General features: G+C 48.6%; 1 protein-coding gene across 3 annotated transcripts in view; it reads right to left on the bottom strand.

Annotated features, from left to right (window-relative positions):
- Positions 1-21,409, bottom strand: part of INPP5B (inositol polyphosphate-5-phosphatase B) — a 44,093-nt gene extending 22,684 nt beyond the window's left edge. The window contains exons 1-7 of one of the 3 annotated variants that reach the window (XM_081225614.1): positions 21,277-21,409; positions 20,504-20,568; positions 20,029-20,123; positions 19,074-19,171; positions 18,910-18,939; positions 17,524-17,634; positions 13,248-13,388 (exon numbers count right to left, since the gene is read on the bottom strand). In XM_081225614.1, the coding sequence (XP_081081740.1) occupies positions 13,248-13,388; positions 17,524-17,634; positions 18,910-18,939; positions 19,074-19,171; positions 20,029-20,123; positions 20,504-20,560 (532 nt within the window). In that variant the 5' untranslated portion in view covers positions 20,561-20,568; positions 21,277-21,409. Of the gene's footprint in view, positions 1-13,243; positions 13,389-17,523; positions 17,635-18,909; positions 18,940-19,073; positions 19,172-20,028; positions 20,124-20,503; positions 20,569-21,276 lie in introns of those variants that run through there. The other 2 variants (XM_081225612.1, XM_081225613.1) reach the window with 2 other exon arrangements.
- Positions 21,410-21,933: the final 524 nt, after the last annotated feature.

The raw sequence follows: 21,933 nt of genomic DNA, 5'->3' as shown, positions 1-21,933 counted from the left end.
CCTCCTTGAATGCCATACTCCAAGTATACTAAAGTTACTGCAGTTATACAAAGATCCCATCAGAAACCGACTTCCTTCTTCTTCACTCTGCTTTCCATGGCTAACTCCTACCCATCCTGTGGCCAGGAGTCAGCAAACTTTTTCTATAAAGGGCCAGAGGGTAAATGTCCTAAGCTTTCCAGGCCACATAGTCTCTGCAACTATTAACTCTGCCATTATAGTGTAAAAGCAGCTATAAGCATCAGTATGCCAATAAAACTGTATGGTCACAGATGTTTACATATTATATAATTTCCACGTCACGAAATGCTATTCTCTTTTAATTCTTTTCAAACATTTAAAAATGTAGAAACTATTCTTAGCTCATGGGCTGTACCAAAGCAGGCAGCAGGCTGGATCTGGCCCAGGGGACTGTAGTTAGCCAACCCCTGGTATAGGTACATCTTAGAGGCCATTTCTTTTAAGAAGCCTTCTCTGATTCCTCCCAAACTGGTCAGATGCTCTGACACAGATGTTCCCATAGCTCCCTGTACTTCTCCCACAATAGGCTTGATTGTTGTGTGTTGTAACTGTCTCCCCAGTTAGCCAGTAAGCCTACTGAGGACAAGACTATGCCTTAGTACTAAACCATTTGATATTAAATCTTATATATATTCATTGGTTTATTGCATGCTATTTCCGCTAAAGTGTAAGCCCCATGAGGTGGGGACTTTGTCATCCTTATGCTATTTCCCAGGGGCCTGGAGAAGCACAGGTGCACAGCAGGTACTGAAGGCGTCAAAAGCAAGTATCGGGAAACTTAAGTTGAAGTCTAGCTCTACCATCATCTTCCTGTGTGACAAGTTACTTCCTTTCTTCGGGTCTTACTTTCTTCATCTATAAAGTAGGTACTTAAAAAATATCTCACAGTGCTTTACAACGTGCAAAGGCAAACTTAGGAATAATGCTTAGGTGCTGTTTCTGCATGTCAGTGCTTTCTGAGGACTCTGTCAGGCCATCTCCTGGGGACAAGTGGTTTGTCCCTGTGGACTGGGCTTCCGTCCAGGAGTTGGCAGTGTACTGACTGGGAAACCACCTTGCTGACCTGCGTCTCTTTGATGCCCCGACCCCATATCTCTCTCTGGACTCCGTCCAGCAAGAACTAGAACATCTTCATTCATGACTTCATGTAAGGAAATGTTAAGGCATGGTTAGGGGGATTTCCAGCCCCAGGGCAGTCTTCTCGGAATCTCTTCCCTCCTGAATCTGGTACGGAAGCTGGCTGTCAGCAGCTCTTTACCAAGTTTATCATCGCACAGCCCCACAGTCCCCTCTCCGGCCACAGCTTCCTGCCCTTCCTCCTCTTCTGCTTCCCTACTCCCACGCTGCCCTTTTTCCAACCTCAGACCTGCAGTCCCTTGTCACCCAATTGAAGAGGTGACATCAGGGATTTTTTTTCCTTTCTTCCCATGTTTGGTCACCACGTCCTACAAATCGTCTCTCCTAAATATTTTTATACCTGAACTTCTCTCCTATCCCTACTGCCATGCCTTAGTTTGGGCCCTTAGTATCTCTGGAGAGCACACTCAGTGATTTCCCTGCCGCCATTCTCACCCCCTCCAGTGCATACTGACAACCTCTAGAAGAAAACACAAATCTGAGCAGGTCTTTCCTGTGTGTAAAATCCCTTGATAACTTCTAACACGTTTGTAGTAAGACCCAAACCTCTAAGTATTACATACAAGGACCTTTATAATCAGCCCCAGACTACCTCTCCAGGCCCATCTTCCACCCCCACTCAAACCACTCCTCTCTCGCCCCCAATCCAGTCACATCAAAACCATTCATCTTTCTAAGGGAATTCCCTGGCAGTCCAGTGGTTAGGACTCTGGTTAGGTGCTTTCGCTTTCACTTTCACTGCCAAGGGCACGGTTTCAATCCCTGGTTGGGGAACTAAGATCCCACAAGCCACGCAGCGACGGGGCGGGGGGCAACCATTTATCTTTTTAAATGTTGCCTCTTCACAACACACACACCCCGCCCCGATGCTGGGCATAGTCTAACCACCCTCAAACCCACCTGCATGTATCGAACTTCAAACTCACCCTTCAAGACTCAGCTCAGGAGTCATCTCCTTCGAAAAGCCCTCTCTGGCCCTCTCCTTCTACTCTTACATACCCAGTGCTTACTTCTATCAAGGCGTTTATCATAACTGTAACCATGCTTATTTAATTTTATTTGGCTGAGCTGCACAGCATGCGGGATCTCAGTTCCCCAACCAGGGATCAGATCCGGCCCCGCAGTGAGAGCGCCAAGTCCTAACCACTGGACCGCCAGGGAATTCCCTGTAACCATGTTTAACTCTTTTTTATCAATCGTTCCTCTTTAGCTAGACCACAGGCTTCTGGGAGCAGGGGCTAATGTTCTTCTTCTGTGGCCCCTGGCTTTCGACAACATGAAATATAGCAGGCAGGCAGTAAACACACACTGAGCAAACAACCTCAGGGCAGGGGTTAAGCTCACAGACATTTCTGGGTGCTTTCTGATGACCACCTTTCACACCTACAATTGAAACCATTTCTGAGTAAGAGCCTACCTAATAGGTCAACCAGAGTGCCAACTGCAGCTTGATCTGGATGTACAGAAGTAGAGAGTGTTCCATTTCTCTTGTGAATTCTGTGCATTGCACTGCACATCTTACAGAACCCAAACCCCTCTCACATGCCTGGCTAAATAGATAACACTGACCCTGGAGGCTCCTTCCTTCGCCCAGGCAGCACTATAACCTAATACAGACCCACAGTCCCTTATCTGAAACCCTTGGAGCCAAGCGTATTTTGGAATTCAAAATTTGGGACATTTTAGAAAGATAATACAGAACCTGTACCGTGTTACACAGCACCCCAGTCAGAGGCAACATCCAGAAACCAATAACATTAGCAGTTCCTCAGTGCAACTTAGGAGTAGTAACACTTAGTGGCATAAATAAAGCCTATTAATAGTCTCCTGTCAGTTCAAGCAAATCTTACTGCCAAATTGAGCTTGGGCCAAATTTACAAAAAAGATTTATTTTCCACCTTCAGAGCTTTTAGGACTTCAGAAATGCTGATAAGGAGTTAAAGGTGGTAGTTAAGAGTGTGGCCTATATGCACCAGAAAGGACTGAAATGTATGTCTATGTACATATACACCACATGTTTATAAATATACATATATAAATTTAGACAAATACATATACAGTTGGGAAAGTCTGGAAAGTATACACTGAACGTCAACAGTAGTCATTTCTCGGTGATAGGATTGCTTTTTCTTTTTGCTTATAGGTACTTTCAAAGTTAGCTAAAATAAGATGTATTTATATATATGTATATATAAATGCACTATAATTATATAAAGATATATATGTAAGATATATATAAAATATATATTATAAAGATATATTATATATATAAAAGATATATATATAATAAAGATATATATATATATATATATATATATATATATATATATATATATATATATATATATACAGGCTTTGGAGTCAGACCTAGATTCCATTTCTGGCCCTGCTACTTACTAGCTGTATGACCCCGAACAAGTTACCTCACTTCTCTAAGCTTCTGCTTCCTGAACTGAACAAAGATAACAGTATCCACCTCCTATGGCTGCTGTCTTCTTTTCTATGGTTAATCAAGGCCACCCCTCACTGCATGGCCAAAAGGTCCTCTAGAAGCCAAACCAGACCTGTTGAAGGCCCAGATCTACAAAACAAAGGCAGGAAGCATGGCCTCCATTTCGATGTTTTATAGCCAGGCCTGCCACTGACTTGGGGCCTGGGCTTTTCCAAAAACATGACATCACACAAGGAGAAAAAGCAAATTCAAACCAAAATCCAAGTACTCTATTTCTTTTGAGAGTTGCCCAAGAGGCAGCAACATTATTTCTTAATTCAATGGCTCCCTCTGTCTCCTCCTCCTGCTCTGCTTCCCCGCTGCAGGTCCCCCAGTTATTTATAGGTACTCCCCAAGATCCAGACCAGTGCTACCCGATCGACGATGGAAATGTTCTACAACTGCACGGCCCAAAACAGTAGCCACTAGCTACACCTGAACAGTTAAAGTGTGGCAAGAGTGGGGGCTTCCCCGGTGGCGCAGTGGTTGAGAGTCCGCCTGCCGATGCAGGGGACACGGGTTCGTGCCCCGGTCCGGGAAAATCCCACATGCCGCGGAGCGGCTGGGCCCATGAGCCATGGCCGCTGAGCCTGCGCGTCCGGAGCCTGTGCTCCACAACGGGAGAGGCCACAACAGTGAGAGGCCTGCGTACCGAAAAAAAACCCAAAATGTGGCAAGAGTGAATGAGAAACTGAATTTTTTATTTTATTTACCTAGAGTAAATTTAAATAGCCACATGTGGCTAGAGGCTACAGTACTGGCCAGTGCAGCTCTAGATCTTGTTCTTCTCTTCTACAAGAACCATCAGCCATCACAGTCAATTCTAAACAGAGCTATCCAGTTGTGCCTGAGTTCAGGCCCTGCACTTCCACTGGGTACTTCTACAAGATGCTCTGTGCATGGGTGGGTCCCAGGTAAAGCTGTGCTTTGACTTCTGGGCCTGCCCCTGAGCTCCCCCTGCCGTCACCAGCACCATCATCACCCTGTCGGCCCGGTTTGCCATCCTGCCCTTCACTCACCCCTCTCCTTAGGCCCCCAGAGCCAGTCAGCCATCCATCTCTTCATCTCACAGCTGCCTTTCTCCAGGCCATCCTCTCCTCACCTGTTACCTCAAGAGCCTCCCAACTAAGAGATCTTCCCGCTTCTCCCTACCCGATTTAGTCTTTGGACTTGACCAGGTTAGACCCTGATTTCATCTCTCCCTGCTCTAACACTTTCAGTATTACACCACTACTTGCAGGTGAAGGTCCAAACTGGTTGGACTGACACAAGAGGCCCTTTGCAAACTGGTCCTGCTCTCTCTCACCATCCACCACCCAAAGACAGCCGATTCTAAACAGACAGGTTCCCCATCCACGCCGCCCTCACTCTGACTTTCTGGCCCCTCTGCTTCAAAGTCCAGCCTCCATTCCTCCACCCTCCATCAGCAAGCCCTCCTCAACCACACTAAAGCTCGGCAGTCATTTCTCCAAATTCTGAATGCCTTCCTGTCTGTATGACTTGTCTGGAACTTTAAGGGAAATTAGAGTGTTTTTGGAAAAGCCCTGTGGCTTTGGAATAAAATGACCTAGACATTTCACTGGCTCCATCCATAACCTCATAGGAAACCTCAAGCAAATTACTTAATTTGTTTCCTCATTTGTAAAATGAGGATAACACCACTGAACTTACCTAGAAGCCGAAAGGATAAACAAATGAAATTCCTAATGGGTCGAGAGCCTCGCACAATGCCTGGTACACAGCACATATGCAGGAACGGTTAGTTCTCTTCCCTCTGCTCTACTGCTCCTCATCCCCCACTGCTTTGATAATAATGACTGCCATTTATCAAGTCCCCTCGAATGGCTAGGCTTGTGCTAAGTGCTTCACGTGTTATTTCTGATTATTGGCCTCTTTTTACAAATAAGGCTACTGAGGCCCAGAGCAGGTAGCAGACATGCCCAAGGACACAGAGCCAGGCCAGTAAATGGTGCAGCTGACATTAAAAGCCAGATCTGCTAGACTCCACAGCCTCCCCTTTTGCCAACATGAGCACAACATCTTCAATAAAACTATAAACTCTTAGGGGTAAGTACTATATGGAGAGAAGGATTAAGTCCGTTTGGATAATAAAACCAAAGTACCACCATGGTCTCCACGGGTTGTGTAAGTGTGTGGCTGTCACTACTGGGTGGAGATCATGTCTTGCCCTTCCTAAGCATTTACTAGATGGGTCTCGGAGGCGGTGTCCCTGCTTATCTCCTCAGTCACTGGCCTTGGCGTCTCATTTCCAGCACACTAGAAGAACTTGTAAAACCATGTGAGCAAATCAGCCGGCAGTTCAAACGAGCAGGATTAACGCTTCTCAATGCTGTGTACACACCACCAGGGGGCCGTCGCATGGCCTCTCCAAGACCCGGTAACACATACCAGTAAGAGATTAGTTCACTTTACAAGGAGATAAACAGATCCCCATTCAGCTACCCAGAATCCAAGTCAGGCTGTGTTAATGATAACAATGATAGTAATATTACCATGAATAATATTAATAGTAAATACTTAAGGCTTATTGCATGCCGTGAATGGTTTTAAACTGCGTACGTATATTTAATCTTCACAACTCCTCCATGAGGTATGTGGCATTAATATCATCACTTTACAGACTGAGATAAACACAGAGAGGTTAAGTAACCTGCCCAAGAACACACAGCTAATAAATGGTACAGCCAGGATTCAAACCCAGGGAATCTGGGTGAAGAGTCTGTGCTCTTTTTTTTTTTTTTTTTCCCCCGGTACGCCGGCCTCTCACTGTTGTGGCCTCTCCCGTTGCGGAGCACAGGCTCCGGACGCGCAGGCTCAGCGGCCATGGCTCACGGGCCCAGCCGCTCCGTGGCATGTGGGATCTTCCCAGACAGGGGCACGAACCCGTGTCCCCTGCATCAGCAGGCGGACTCTAAACTACTGCGCCACCAGGGAAGCCCCAGAGTCTGTGCTCTTAATCGAAAACTATATTAACTATCAGAAAAATGTGGGGTTCAGAAAGCATTTCTGGCAGAGGAAATAATTTCAGCACAAAGAGACGGCATTGGGCTTTTGCGTACCACAAAAAAAAAAAAAAAGAGAGATGGCATTACGATGTGCTCAGAAATAAGTAACAAAAAGCAGTATAAATAAGTAAAAATGAAAAGTTTTGTTTGAGGAGCATCAGGGGATACAAAAGAAGAGTGCTGGGGTTAGGGCTCAAGCATTAGATTCAAACAGATGACCTGAGTTCTATTCTGTCACTGACCTGGTGAGTGATCACAAGCATGTCACCTACTCTCACCAAGCCTCAGTCTCTCCATCTGAAAAATGGACATCCTCTTATAGGACTTTTGTGCTCAGGGTGAGGCCCACAGACCCACAGTTAAGTGCTTAATAAATGTTAACTGCTAATGATAATAGTCATAACAGTAATCAATTTTTATTTATAAATACAATTTTATTTTTTTAATTTATTAGGAATAGATTTTTATTATATGTAAGGCCAAACTATAAGACTTTGAATGCCACGTGGAGTTTGGATTTGACTCCAAAGGAGAGCTAAGTACATAGCACACAGAGGGCAGGGATCTCTTGAGAGAAGCCCATAGCACGGGGCACCCAGCATTAAAAAGAATGGAAAGAGGGCTTCCCTGGTGGTGCGGTGGTTGAGAATCCGTCTGCCAATGCAGGGGACACGGGTTCAATCCCTGGTCCGGGAAGATCCCACATGCCGCGGAGCAACTAAGCCCGTGCGCCCCAACTGCTGAGCCTGCGCTCTGGAGCCCGTGAGCCACAACTGCTGAGCCCGCGTGCTGCAACTACTGAAGCCCGCGCGCCTAGAGCCTGTGCTCTGCAACAAGAGAAGCCACCACAGTGAGAAGACCCCGCTCGCCGCAACTGGAGAAAGCCCGCATGCAGCAACAAAGACCCAACGCAGCCAAAAATAAATAAAATAAATAAATTTATTAAAAAAAGAATGAAAAGAGCCAATGATTCCTGTTTCGGCCTGGCTACCACCCCAAATACTTCTGTTACTTTTGTAAAACTCAAATAACCGGGGGCTTCCCTGGTGGTGCAGTGGTTAAGAATCCGCCTGCCAATGCAGGGGACACAGGTTCGAGCCCTGGTCCGGGAAGATCCCACACGCTGCAGAGCAACTAAGCCTGTGAGCCACAACTACTGAGCCTGTGATCTAGAGACCATGAGCCACAACTACTGAGCCCATGCACCACAACTACTGAAGCCTGCACACCTAGAGCCCGTGTTTCGCAAAAGAGAAGCCACCGCAGTGAGAAGCCCACACACCGAAACAAAGAGCAGCCCCCGCGCACCACAACTAAAAAAGAAAGCCCACGTGCAGCAGCAAAGTCCCAACACAGCCATAAATGAATAAATAAATAAATAAAATTTAAAAATCAAATAACCATGCTTCTTAGTCCCTTTCTTCCTTTCCTCCTTCCCTCACTCCTCCCTTTTCTTTCTCTCTTCCTCACTTTTTCATTTTAAACATTTCCCATCATCTCATGGCTTTAAAAAAAAGTACCACAGATTTTAACAATTAACACGGGCAGAGACATCTCTAAAAACACATCCCATGCCCTGCAAACCTGTTAAGCCCTGGACTCAGAATCCAAGTTGTCCCCTGTGCAAATCCAATTTAGGTTAGCAAGGACTAAATATCACTAGTTTAGCTCAAGGAGAAAGACGACGACTGTGCAATTACTTTTCAGCCACAGGCTGCAGTGGTCACAGGCTACTGGAGAGATGATTTTTTCCTCCAGACTCTCTCTTCACTGGGCCTTCTGTGAACTGTCTGTGGTCTGGTGAGCTGAAAGAGAAGTGGCAAGAGCAAACCAGGAAGGGTTGGGGGTAGAAAGAAGTACAGAGCCCGCTTAAAGAGGAAGGGGGCAGGCGTCCTTCAGGCGACAAAGCACTCGGGCTAGGACATGTATGGGTCTAGAGGGTTCGAAAGACAACAGATTTTTGAGCACCTACTGATGCACGAGGCATTAGGCTGGCATTTGGGGCGGAGAGAGGATGCAAAATACTAAAAGCAGCAAGTTCGAGCCTGTAAAAATGTAGCTGAATGAACAGCCAACAAAGAGATGAAAAAGCAGAGGGTTTTACCCAGAAATAACAACAAGCAGTCGGGTTTGAAGTAAGAGGAAATGAAGGTGAGCTGGGGAAGATAAGACTCGAGAAGGGGGGCTGAGGCCAGGCCACGCAGGACTTGAATGCCACACTGAAGAATCTGAACTTTATTCCTCAGGCTACAAGGATTTGGCGCAGCATTCAAGTTCACAAACAAAACAGTAGGGCATGATAAAAGTTACGTTCTAAGGTGAGCCCCAAGGGAGGAGGAGACAGGGGAGGAAGACTTGTAAGGACACCACTGCACTAGTTCAAGTAAGAGGATACCAACATGAATGAACTATGGGGATTTACTTTTTTTTTTAATTTTCAAAAAATTTTTAAATTGCAGAAAAAGAATGGACAGAATTTGGTTATTAGACATAGGAGAGGGCAGAGTCAAAGATGACTGAGGTTTTTAGTGATTATATTGACAGAAAAGAAACTGGAGGGAGGGAAGGAGTGAGGAAGAGAATGGACGTAGTAATTTGGAAGAAACCAGCCTAGGAAAGGCCCTGAAGAGGGCAGCCAGTTTCTACGCTCTTAGAGGTGGGCATTTGCAATTCCTAAATGTGCTTCCCTGAGGAAACCACCCCTAAATTAGCATTCCTTCGGTCCTGTGAGACCTTCTAGAAGGCAAACATTCACTCCCATTTTACGGACGGAAGAAAGTCAAGAGACCACGTCCAGTATGATACCAAGGTGCAGTAACTAAAATAAATAGTAAAGTATCCAGCCACGTAGACACACACTTTGTTCAAATCCTCATCATTCACATTTGGAGCTTTAGTTCACATACGCACCACTTGTAAAATCTACAAGTTTGTTACAATAGATTTTAAGCAGCAAAGAAAACAAGGGAGCCAGTGAGCTTCTCTGTCCCAAAACTGTCTTCCTGCTAATAAATATTGATGTCTCCCTCTTCCTGAACCTTCTGTCCCCGAGAACTTTTCTGTGCAAAGCGCCCCTTCTAAGTGAACGTTTGTGGGTCACCTCGCTTGCTCTAGGCTCCCACTGTAGAATTCCACAACAAACTGTTTTCTGAAGGAAAGAAAAGTCTTCAGGGGGTTCTCCTGTTCTAGAAACAAACACAAGGTTAGATGCGACGAAGAGGGAAACGGAGAAGGGAACAACAGAAGGAGGAAGAAAAAGGAACACAGTTCTCTTTTGTTTAAAGGAACGAAGTGGGCCAAATTAATTTGCTTAGGAGCCTGCAGAGCTTCCCACAAAGGTGGAGATGATGGGCAAGATTTCCACGTGTAGGATAAACATCTAGGAAAATTCATTTTCTCTGTGCTAAAAAGCGAACGTCGGTCACACAGATTTTACTTATTAAGAGACAGGGGAGAAAGGAGACTGACTAACCCAGGGGCTGTTTTTCCGACATTCTCACTGGCTTCTGCCCTGGTAATCTAGGTTACCCTTTATGCTACCCTGAGTTATAAATAGCATTCATTTCCTTTCTCAGGCCAGACAGACTTTAATGCTTTATTTCTTGGGTCCAAGGGAAAAAATACTCATAGCACATCTTATTCTGAATTTGAGTTACTACCAAGCTACCTCACTTTGAATCAACCATGGAATAAGAAAACCACTTAAAACGTCAAAATTTGTTTGTTGTTGCCATGCTGTTAAATTAGCCCAGAAAAGCCCAATGGGACTTCTGAGTAGCTGTTTCCTTTCTAGTACATAGCTCAGAATCCTCCAGAACACAGCTCCAGGTCTTTGCATGTGTCTGGGATGAGGCAGGTGAATATTTTACACAATGACATGGGTGAGTACTGAGCCCGATGAAGGATTCCCCAAGGGATAAGAGCACCTTCAGTTGTTAGATAGAAACAGGAAGGCATTTCTCCTTATTTCTTTTTAAGGAAAGAAAAAGCTACACCAAGAAGAGCAGTTAAATAAGTGAAGAAGCAGAAAAGCCCCTACTTACAACAGCTACTTGTCTGAGACCCATGCAAGGTCTAGGAGTCTAAAGAGGCCAAGAGAATCAGATGGAACAGCCTGCCACTTGACCAGAAGCTTTACATCTCACTTCAACACCACAACTTAGCTCAAAGATCCCGATCTGAACCTGAAATGACACCAACCCCAATCTAAAACTTCTGCATTTCACTTTTCTGCAATTCCTACCGAGCTTGGCTTGACACTCCTGAATGCAGGAAAGACAAATCAAGGAAAAGAACGGACATTTTTGGAGAGATGCATCCAAGTGAGAGCTTTCCTTTCTCTACCAAGACGAAGGCAAGGACTGAAAACCAGCTTCACTTTGCCCCCCAAATACCTAGGCCTTTGAGGGGCTCCTACCCTTGGCTCGCCTCACAAGGTCCCCCGTCCTGCTGAGCCGACCCCACACTCTCTTACCTCTATGAATCATCAGATCCCTCTCTGTCAGACGGTCAGCTCCTTGGGGAAGCCCTGTTTCTCCTGATGTGCATCACAAACAGCATTTTAAAGCAGCCTTTGGGTTGGTTCCCTGGGCTATCAGGAAGTCGGAATTTTGATCATATGCATATAGGAAGCATCAAATTCGCTATCTGTTTCCCTTGGGGTTCAGGGACATCCAGAGGAGGCCCAAAGGGTTCCCCCAACCTGTTGTAGATGATGTGACTCTCCTCTGAGGCCAAAGCAACTCTGGAAACAGAGCTGACCGAAACAGAACTGGGGGCTTGGTGCCATTTCTTACCAATTTTAACATGAGCAACTTAGCATTTAGTAGTGTAACCCCACTTATTGTAGGTATTACGATGGGGACAAATCATTTCAAATCAAAAATGAAACCAAAACCTTGACAGTAACTCCTCACCAGCAAGTGGCTAGTTTCGGATTTTTGAAAGATCACAGATTCTGAGATCACTTTGCATTTATCACCCAGCGGCAGATAACTGCTTCAGAGCTGTCCCGACTTCTCACAGAAGACCTCCCTCTACTTAGGAGATGAAGCGCTCCAACAGGCTCTGGCGTGCTGGCTGAGAAAACAGAACCCACCTCTTTCTGCTGCCATCGGGCCTGTCCTCTGCCAACTGTCTGGACGCTGCCCTTTCGAAGGGGCAAGGGGAAGATATGTACTTAATCTTAAGCTCTCACCTGTCCCAGTACCAGAGCCCAGAATGTCATGGAAACTGATGCAACAGCTCTCTCAAGATCAGCCCTTCAAGTGAGCTGAGCCCACGAGAGATGCAAACTATCAGCACCATCGTGTGCTGCGACTGCATCTTGCAGAGGCTGCAATGAAGGAAAAGCACGAGCACGGAGGAAGTCCTTTGCTCGCTTAGTTTCCTCCCATTTTACAAACTTGTGCAACGTGCTATTCCCCCAGCCCCTCATAGTTTCCAAGCCTTTAAAGAGCAAGTGGAGCGCCCGCCCACACTTACACAGCTATTTGACAGTTCCCTAGCAAATGGCTGAGAAAAGGGGCACAAGTGGGTACTAGTGGTCATGCCAAAGCTCAGACGTAACAGGAGCTGCACGGGCACACCCATGAGAAAAAAATACCAGGGAGCTCCGGGCAGAAAACCTAGGAGCTAGACAGAAAACAGAGGTCTGCAGGTCCTCCCAAAGCACCAGCCTGACCCAAATTTCAGCCCTGGGCCTCTCACTCTCCAAAAGACAACCTCCTGCTCAACAACTGGCCTTTTGTGCTGCACAACGTTATCCACCAAGGGCTGGGTGGAAAAAAAAAACCTAATCCCCTTCACCTGTAACCTCACTGTGGCCTCCAGGCCCAGGGTGGACAGGGCTCTCCTGGACTCCGGGTCGGCGCACAGCCCAATCTCTCAGAGGGGCTGAGGACCGACAGGAGAGCCAGGCAGCCCCAGTACACACACCAGTCCTCACCCAAAGGAAGGCTCTGTCATGGGGAGTGCACCTCCACACAAGTCAAACTCGAAGGTCAGGATGGAGAAACTGAGGCTCAGAAAGGGGCAGCCACCCGCCCCAGGTCACACAGCGAAGTCAGGAACGGAGCTTTACTACTACCACAACCCCGGCCTCGGGATTCCTGAGTACCCCACTGGCCCCCGCCTGCCCTCATCACGCCCGGCTAAGAATAAGTAACATCCCCACAGCACTTCAGCCCCAACGTCTCCGCCTCCGTAGGGCCAGGACCTTGGTCTTTGCCCTGAGCGTCCGCCAGCCAACCCACAGACCCTGCCCGCCCGAGGGTCTGGCCCGCCACCGCCCCAAAGCCCCAGCCCAGCGTCCCACCGCCCGCCGGACCTGCAGATTCGCGCTCCCGAGAGCCGGCGGCGGCGGACATTTCCCTGCCTCCTTCCTCAAGCTCTTCATCACGCCGCCCGGAGCCCCGCCCCCGCTCCACCCCCAGAGGGGCCCGCCCCCACGTGCCACCCTCGCCAATCAAAGGCCGGTTTGCTCCATAGCCCCGCCCCCAAAGAGAACGGGTCCCGCCCCTGAAGCCTGGCCTCCTCCAATCCCCTTCGCGCCTTCCGAGATCGATACCTGCCTCCGCCAATTCCAGCGCGCCCGGGCCAGGTGCCCGGGGCTGAGTTCCAGCCGCGCGGCGTGGGCAGCTCGGTCTCCGGCTCCTTGCGCCTGTATCGAGACAGCCACAGAAACTTAGGGTCCAGGGCCGTGGAGTTGAAGCCTGTTGAAGGAAAAAGGAGGGAATACTGAGCCACGGACTTGAAGAGCCGTTTCCACCTCCGCAAGGTTGTCTGTCCGTGAGCAAATCGCTCAGCCTCTCCGGGGAGTCTCCAAGCCTGTTTCCCTGGCGCACAGTGTGGGCCTGAGATTCAAATACAATAATGAACATGAAAACGAAAGTGCTGTACCAAGATAAACAAGCACCACTCCTGCGACCTGGTGGTAACTATGTGCTGAGGTCTATGCTTCACTTGCATATTACGTTCCTTAATTCTCACAACTAACTTTAGGAGCAAGGGAACGATTATCCGGTGGCAACTATTATCCCATGGCAACTGAGCTCAGAGAGGTGAAGTCTGAGGTCGCAGAGTGAGTGGCAGAGTGGGAACTCAAATACATGTTAGTACTAGGGAGCGGGTTGGGGGCTTTAACTACCCATAATCTCCATCAGCAACTCGCAAGCCTCCCAAAAAAACACACTAAGTAAAAGCAGTGTGCCTGCTATGAAATATGCCTTCAAGACGAGTCCTCTGGTTCCCTCTGAACCAGATTGCCACTCCTCCTTCCTAGAAATTCTTGGGTCTTCTCTGCCTCTCACTCAAACCCAGGTCTGCCTGACTCCTAAACACTTGCTGTTTCCTATGCTATCCTGCCAGTTCTCCTTGTAGAACAGCATGAGCCTGACCGAGCTGAATTGGATTTGCAAGGGCATCATAAATGAAGAGACTTGGGTCGTAGGACTGACTATGGCACTGCCAGACACAGCTTTTAAATTATTTTCAGCAGTTACATGCTATTAACCCATCTGATCCTCACAAAACTCTTGGAGTAGTAAGGCAAGTTCATATTTCCACTGTACAAATAATAAAGCCAAGGCTCATAGAAATAAAATATATTGTTCACATTCACAACTAGGAAGTGGCAGAGCTGGGATCTGAACTGAAATCTCTGGACTCCATGGGCTTTGGAGTTATAACCTGGGGTTCCAAAGCTGGTCCTATTACTTCAATTAATGAATGACCTCGGGTAAGTTACTAAAATGTCAGTTTACTCTCTTGTCAGTTTACTCATCTGTAAAACAGGATACTCTTTAGTATTGCTCAAAAGACTAAACAGAAAAACATGGTTGTTGTGTGTTGTCTAGCTGTCTAGAAAAATATACGGCACACAGTAGATAATTAATGTTGGCTAATTCTTTCCTCTAACTGTGATTTTTTGACCAAGTCACTTCCACTCCCTGACCTTTTGTGCTGCACATTACCCACCAAGGACTGGGTGGGGAAAAACTAGTTCCTTTCACTTGTAACCTCATCCTGGACTCTGGTCCTTTTATCTGTAAAATGCAAGGGTTGGGCAGGTGGATTTCCAAGAGTCTGTCAGCTCTGAGAGTCCCCTCTCACCCAGACCCCTCCTGGAGGAAGTCCACATCATGATAGCTGCTCAAAGAAGCTGCGTTAGTGCAGTTTCCCTGCTGGTTACCCCAGGTGTGGACCCCAGAAGGAAGAGCAGGGAAGGGAACCGACAGACAGATACCTAAGCCTAAAAGAGGGGAATCATCCTCGACTAACTCCCTCTCTTTCATTCTCACAGCTGGGCACCAAGTTCTGTTCATCCATTCAACAAATATGTGTTAAGTGCCTACTACATGCCAGGCACTGTTGTAACCCCAGAGAGTAAAGCTGTGAACACAACCCAAACTCAGTGTTCCCATGGTGCCTTCATTCTCATCGGTTTGATCTCTCCAGTCCATCCTCTCCTCCCCATCCCCATGACTGGGCCCTGGTCCAAGCCTCATTTTTTATGCCTGAACCACTGCAATACATTCCCATTGATCTCCTTGCTCTAGGTTCTCCCCTTCTGCACCAGTTGCCAGAGGAACTTTCCTAACGTGCAAATCCTGCCTCGTTATTCCTCAGTTTAAAGCTCCATCAGCTCCCCACAAGCTACAGGGCAAAATCCAAGCTCTTTGTTGGTTATTTAAGACCCTTCATGTGCTGTCTCTGCTGGCCTGTCCTGGTTCAGCTCATTCCACGGCCTCCTCCCACCCCAACTTCAATCCCACCCAGTGCCCTGCTCTTAACTCCGACTGTCTTTTTTCCCATGTTGGCTGCCTGGGAAAAAACCTCACTCATCCTTCAAGTCTCAGCTTAAACATCACCTCCTACACGAAGTCTTCCCTGACCAGTGTAGATGGGATGGGTTGGCATGAGCTTAGGATGCATTCGAGCAAAACTCAAGAGCTCAGGCTCTGGAGGAGACTCTCTAATCCTGGCTCTATTATTTACCAGCTATGTACTCAGGTAAGGCATTTAACCTCCCTGAGCCTCTGTTCCCTCACCTGTAAAATGGACACACTGATAATACCTACCTTGAACGGCTGTGGTAAGGAAAATGAGATAATGTGCTGAAAAGTCCTCAGAACAGTGTCTAACACACAATAAGTCCACAATGAATGTTAGCTAAGGAAATATTTTTCTGAGCTCCTACTATGTGCTGGGCACTTTCACATGCATTACCTCATTTAATTCTCACAATTCCATGAGGAAGATATTCTTTACATATGGAAGTTTACAAACAAGCAACCTCATAGAAAAAGAGATCAGATTTGTGGTTACCAGAGGGAGGGATGAAGTGGGGGGAAAGGGGATTGGGTGAAGGCAGTCAAAGGTCCAAACTTCCAGTTATAAGATTAATAGGGAGTTCTCTGGTGGCCTAGTGGTTAGGATCCCAGGCTTTCACTGCCGTGGCCCGGGTTCAATCCCTGGTCGGGGGAATTGAGATCCCGCAAACCACATGGTACGGCCCCCCCCGAAAGAAAAAGAAAGATAAATAAGTACTAGGGGTGCAACAAAATGATACATATATTTAATACTGCTGTGTTATATGAAAGAAAGTTTTTACGAGTGTAAATCATGAGTTCTCACCACAAGGAAAAATATTTTTTTCTATGTCTTTAATTGTATATCTGTATGAGATGATGGATGTTCACTAAACTTATTGTGGAAATCACTTCGTGATGTATGTAAGTGAAATCATTATGCTGTACACCTTAAACTTACACAATGCTGTATGTCAATGAGAGCTCAATAAAACTGGGAGAAAAAAAAAAGTCTACAAAACCAAGGTTCAGAGAGGTGAGATGGTTTGCCCAAAGTCACACAGCTAAAGACCAGCAAAGATAGGCTTCAAATGCAAGAGGTTGTATAGCTTCAAAGTCCATGCTCTTTGCCGTACCTACTGTTATTACTTCTCCTACAACTACCAATAATAATCATAAAACAGGTTATCCTTATTAGTTGAAGGTTTGGAGATAAATTTGCCCTGCTTATAGGATCAACCCTTTAACTCGGCATTCAAGGCTCTATAATCTTGTTTCCTTTTCCCACATTGCCCAGTTTGCATCAAGTCAGTACCCTTCCTGCACACCGGGCAAACTAAGTTGGAGCCCCCAGACATTCAGGCTCCATGATGAGACCACGATAGAAGGGGAGCCCACCCCCGAGTCCTGCAGAGCCAGGATGTTAGCTAGAAAGGAAATAAGTGACAGTGTTGGGTAAACAGCTAAGCCCCAGCACCTGGTGGCTAGAATTTGCATGTTCTCTGGCTGATTCTCTGCTCTGAACAAACTCTCCTTTACCTGCCTGGCTGGTCGTCCAGTCTAAACAAATTCTGCCCTAGAGGCCACTGACTTCTCACTGTTAGGTTAAAGCTAGACCATTTTCTCAGCTGTGGTGGGGGACAGAGCAGGGTACAAGGGCAGGAGAGCTCTTATGACAGACTTCCCTTGGTTCTAGCTGTGGTTGTCAGGGAGAGGGAAGGTGGGCCTCTAGAAGCTGCTGACCCTGCTAACTTGTAAAAGATTCTGCATGAGAATCACAGCTCACCCCGTGCAGCCCTGCCCAGAGCAAGGAGGGCGAAGGGGCCCTGCTGGAGTTAAAACTCGGGTCCAGAAACAGGAAAACAGAAATGCAAACACCATGGCTGGCTGGTGGCCTGGGGGCACTGTGGCCTCATGCCAGCAGCTTTGAGAGGGCACAGAAACTGTGGCGTGAAGTCCAAAGGGTGCAAAGTCAACTGGTGGTGGGGAGGTCAGTGCCCAGTCCCACCTTCCCCCGGGAGCCTGCGGTCTTACCTACCTGGACAGGCCCTGGCGACTTCTTGGAGAAACGTTCTGGTTTGTGAACCAAAGGGGAGCTGGAATACGAGGCTGAGCTCCGCTGTGTCCAGCTGGACGGTGACATCTGAGCCTGAAGGGGGGAGGCAGGAAATGAGCCCTTGGCCTCCAGGATGCTTAGGTGCATCTTTAGGCTGGAGCCCCCAGCATGGAACCTCAGCAGCCCAAGCTCCCAAAGCCCCTCTGACCCTTAAGCTGGGGCAATAAGGGAGCCCTCTGTACCCCCAGCTCCAAATTAACATCACCCTCAGTCTACAAAGGGGGTGGATCTCAGCTCTGAAAATTCAGTGAGCCTCACCGTAGCCTTCTGGACGGAGCCAGAAGAGACCAAGTTCTCACCTGTAGTCAACCCCCGCCCCACCAGTGGAATGAAAAGCACACAGAGGCGGACAGGGGGGCCGTCCGTCAGTCAGTCTCCCTGACTGTGCCAGGCACACGCTAGTCACAGGGAACACCATGCTGAAGACATCAGACATGGCCTTGTCTTCAGGGAGCTAGACTGTGGATGGTGTCTGGCTCATAGTGTAACCTCAGCACCCAGCAGGCACATGGCGAGCACCCGAAACATGTGCTGAACTAATGAATGAGTAGGAGCAATGCAGCAGACTGATCAAGAGAGTGGGCTCCAGAGTCTGGATTCCGAGTCTGAATCCTTGTCCCACCACTTGATAAATTACTTAATTTCTCTGGGCTTCCATTACCTCGTCCATAAAATGGGGATGAAAGCAGTGATGACCTCACAGAATCGTGAGGAAAGCACCATGTGATGTGTGTAAAGCTCATTAGCAGAGTGCCTGGCACGAGATCATCATTGATTAAATATTCATTTCTATTATTATTATTACTACCTCTGCTATTAGGACTACAGTCTAGCAAAGAACACAGACATTACATAGGTCACTATAAATAATTAAATTACTGTAGGTGACAGAGAGATGGTAAGGACGAGACAAAGGAATGTGCATGAGTGAAATACAAACACTTTCAGGATACAAACACTCTCAGGAGTTCAACAAAGGCTTCCTGAGGAAAGTCAGTGTGAACTGAAGCCCTGGAGGATGACGGGCTATGCAAAAAGAGGAGTGAGGGCTTTCAAGAGGAGGAAGTAGCGTGTGCAAGGGCTCCGTGGTGAAAACGCGTCACGTTTGAGGTGCTTGGAATGCAGTGGATTCCAAGTGCAGCAAGCAGGGAAGAGAGTGACTGGAGAGATGACCGGGGCCTGATCCTGCAGGGTCCTGCATGACACAGTTAAGGCGATCAGAAAGCACTCTTACTTCACACCACTCTTCCCTCTGCAGATTCTGTTCCCCCTGCCCCAACTGGGACTCAGACTGAAAGGACCACTCACCAAGAAAGTAGACTTCACCATCCAGGGACACTGTGGGCAGGGAAACGAAAGTGCCCTTAGCAACTGAGCATCATCCTTCCTCCCAACGCCCCACCCCCAACAAAGGCAGAAATGACCCGGGAGCCCAGAGGAGAGGGATCATCCGGTCCAGCCCCCTGTGGCACCTTCTTCCAGAGCGAAATCCCGAGAGATCGGCACGATCTGGTCCAAGGAGACATCGTCCCCGGTAATGGCCATCCTCCGGTGTGTGTACAGGAAGAGACTGAGGGCAGGAAGCAGAGTGAGGACAGGGGGCCTGTAGTCGTCCCTCAGGCCCATCGGGGACGCCTCGGGGTGCTCGCACTCTCTCCTTGGTTCCTGGGGCTGTGCTCATGTCTCTCTGCTCATGGTGCCCACCAGAGACTGTTGGGTCATCAAAGCTGAACTTGCCTCATTTTGGGGAGCCCCTGCCTTGTTAGTAAAACCCATGTTTGATCTCCCCCTTGTGCGTTCTAGCACTGCAAGTGACAAGGACAGGGCAATCTTAGCCTCCCCACTCCCTCCCTGAACCTCAGCTTTTCCATCTGTAAGGTGAGGGTGGTGGGTTCGAAAATGTCTGAGGCTCCTCCTTCCCAGCTCTGAGACCCTGAGGTTCACTTTCTGGCTGTGAGACCGTTGATAAATATTAATTATTCTCTCTCTGCTTCTGTGTAATATGTGGGTGTTACTAGCAACATTTATGGAGCCCTTTCTATGTGCTTCACAGCATTTTAAACACTTTACGTGTAGTAACTCATTTTAATCTTCAGTCCGGACACATCGAGGTTTGCTCAGGATGACGTGGCTTGGAAGTAACAAAGCCTGAATTTGAACCCAAGACAGTCAGGCCACAGGGCTCAAGATCTGGAGCAGTATGTTCAACCATCTTCTTGAGAAGTTTTCTCATCAAATTTTGAGGATTATACGAGCTAAGAATACACAGGGCTTGGCCTATAGTGGTCAAAAACTATTAATTATCATTATTACAATTATTCTAGAAGCCTCAGACTCTGCCCTAGAGGGCATGAAGTCCAGCTGGAGGGACAGTGGAGAATAATAAAACCCAGGGCCAGAGAGGCAAGGACTGAACCCGTCACTGACGCATGTTCCTGGCCACCATGTTCTGGCCGGTAGCGCACGAGTCCCAGGAGGCGGCTCTGCCTGCTCTCTCCCTCACACAGCGCTCCTTGCACCGCCTGCAGCTCAGGGTCAAGGCAGACCAAAAGGGAGACGGGCCTCACCCAACCCAGCCCTCCCCACCTGCCCTGCCCTGCCCCGCCCCGCCCTCACCCACACAGATTCCCTCTGTGGTTTCACCTCTCCGACCCTTCCTCATCTGTGAAATGGGGAGAGTAACCCCCAACGTCACAGGGGGTGGGAGGGTAACTGAGTATTTAAAGCACTCGGCAGAGAGTCCAGGACTAACTGCTTAGTATGTGCAGGTTTCCATCTCCCCCTGAAGGCACAGAGAGAGGGAGGCAAGCAGACAGACACGTAGACACCTGCCATTCCACTTCCCAAGGCCAGGCAGGGCAGGCCCTGGGGCTGGGAGCTCAGCACTGGCAGGAAAGGATATGATGATGCAATACTCCCCCTCAGCCAGGGTCTCCTGGATCGCCACAGACTGGTCCATGATGGCCCCTGCTGAGCAGACACGCCCCGGGGGAGGGCAGATGGGAGCCCCTTAGGTCAACAAGTCACTCAGGAGGTTACGGAGCTGCCTGAGGGAGGGCTGGGGGCAGGGAGGAGGGGCTCTGTGCTGGGAGAAGGTGGAGGAGGCCCCATCCGCTCCCTCCTCCTCCCCCTCCCCCTTCCCCTGAGAATGGGCCTTTTAGTTTCTAGGGAGAGGGGCCATCCCTTTGCCCCTGGTGAGAGGTACAATTTGCTGTACCGCCCTTTGTCTTGAAGGGCATCCAGTCGCTTCTAAGTGGGGTCCAGTCTATTTGTTGGCCGTGGGGTGCCTTGTCCCATTACTGGAGAGGAAGACAAGTCCTATTGCTCCTGGGATGGGGCTCTGCCTTCCTTTTTGGGGAGCAGTATTAGTGCTGCTGGCACCTCTCTGGGCAGTGTCAGGGGTGTATCTGCACTATCTCTGGAAGGGAGCTCTCATCCTAAACAAGGACCCTAGTTCTGTCCCTTTTCCCCCGGAGATGGGAAAGTGTCCCGTTACTCCTTGGCCCTCCCCCAGCCCAGCAGGCCCCGTTGCGTCAGCCGAAGGCCGATGGTGTCCGGCTCTGACAGCATCAGGACAGGGGTCCCAGCCCTTAGCTTGCCCAGCCCCTCCTGCCCAGCCCCGCCCTGGTTTCCCTGCTCCGCACCTGCTCCCACACCCCTGCCATCGCCGCCTACCTCCTGAGCTGTCACCACTGCTGGGTGTGCCGAACACCGCGGCCCCGGGGCCCAGCAGAGACTACATTTCCCAGAAGCCCCCACGCCACACGACGGTCAGCCAGCCTGCAAGTCCCAGCCTGCCCTCGCCAGTGCGGGGGTGGGGTGTGGGGGGGTCTTCCCTGCCCCCGTTAACTCCTTAGGTCTTGGATTACCCTGGGCTCCCTATTCCGGAAAGCTTTTCCTAAGTACTTGCCCTCGGCTCACCCTCGGTCCTGGAAGTCATGGGGCCAGAGCTCCCCCCACCAGGACCTGGAAGGAAGATGGTCACTTTAAGGAAAAACACTTTCTCAGTTTCATCCTCAACTCCTCTCACTCCAGGCAGGCCAACACTGGCCTCTACTGGAAGCCTCCTCCCCAGCTAACTACCCCATCCTAGCTTAAAGAAGAACAACACTGTGAAGAACCACTACCCCGTTTTCCAGGTGTAGAAACTGAGGCTCAGAGACATGAAGCAATTTGACCAAGGCCTCGCAGCTAGCAAAGTGGCAAAATTGGGCCTCAGCTGAAAGTGTGACTCCAACTTCTGTGCCATGGACACTGCCACATGCCTCCCTTTCCCCCCCTAAGCCTCAGCGCTGTGTGTGTGAGGTGTGTGTGACAGGAGCACCTGGTCCC

The sequence above is a fragment of the Mesoplodon bidens genome (genome assembly GCF_964165515.1).
Source record: "Mesoplodon bidens genome assembly, chromosome: 2".
Taxonomy (NCBI): Eukaryota; Metazoa; Chordata; class Mammalia; order Artiodactyla; family Ziphiidae; genus Mesoplodon; species Mesoplodon bidens.
Note: the sequence above shows the minus strand (reverse complement) of the source record. Positions and strands in the feature narration are given on the sequence as shown.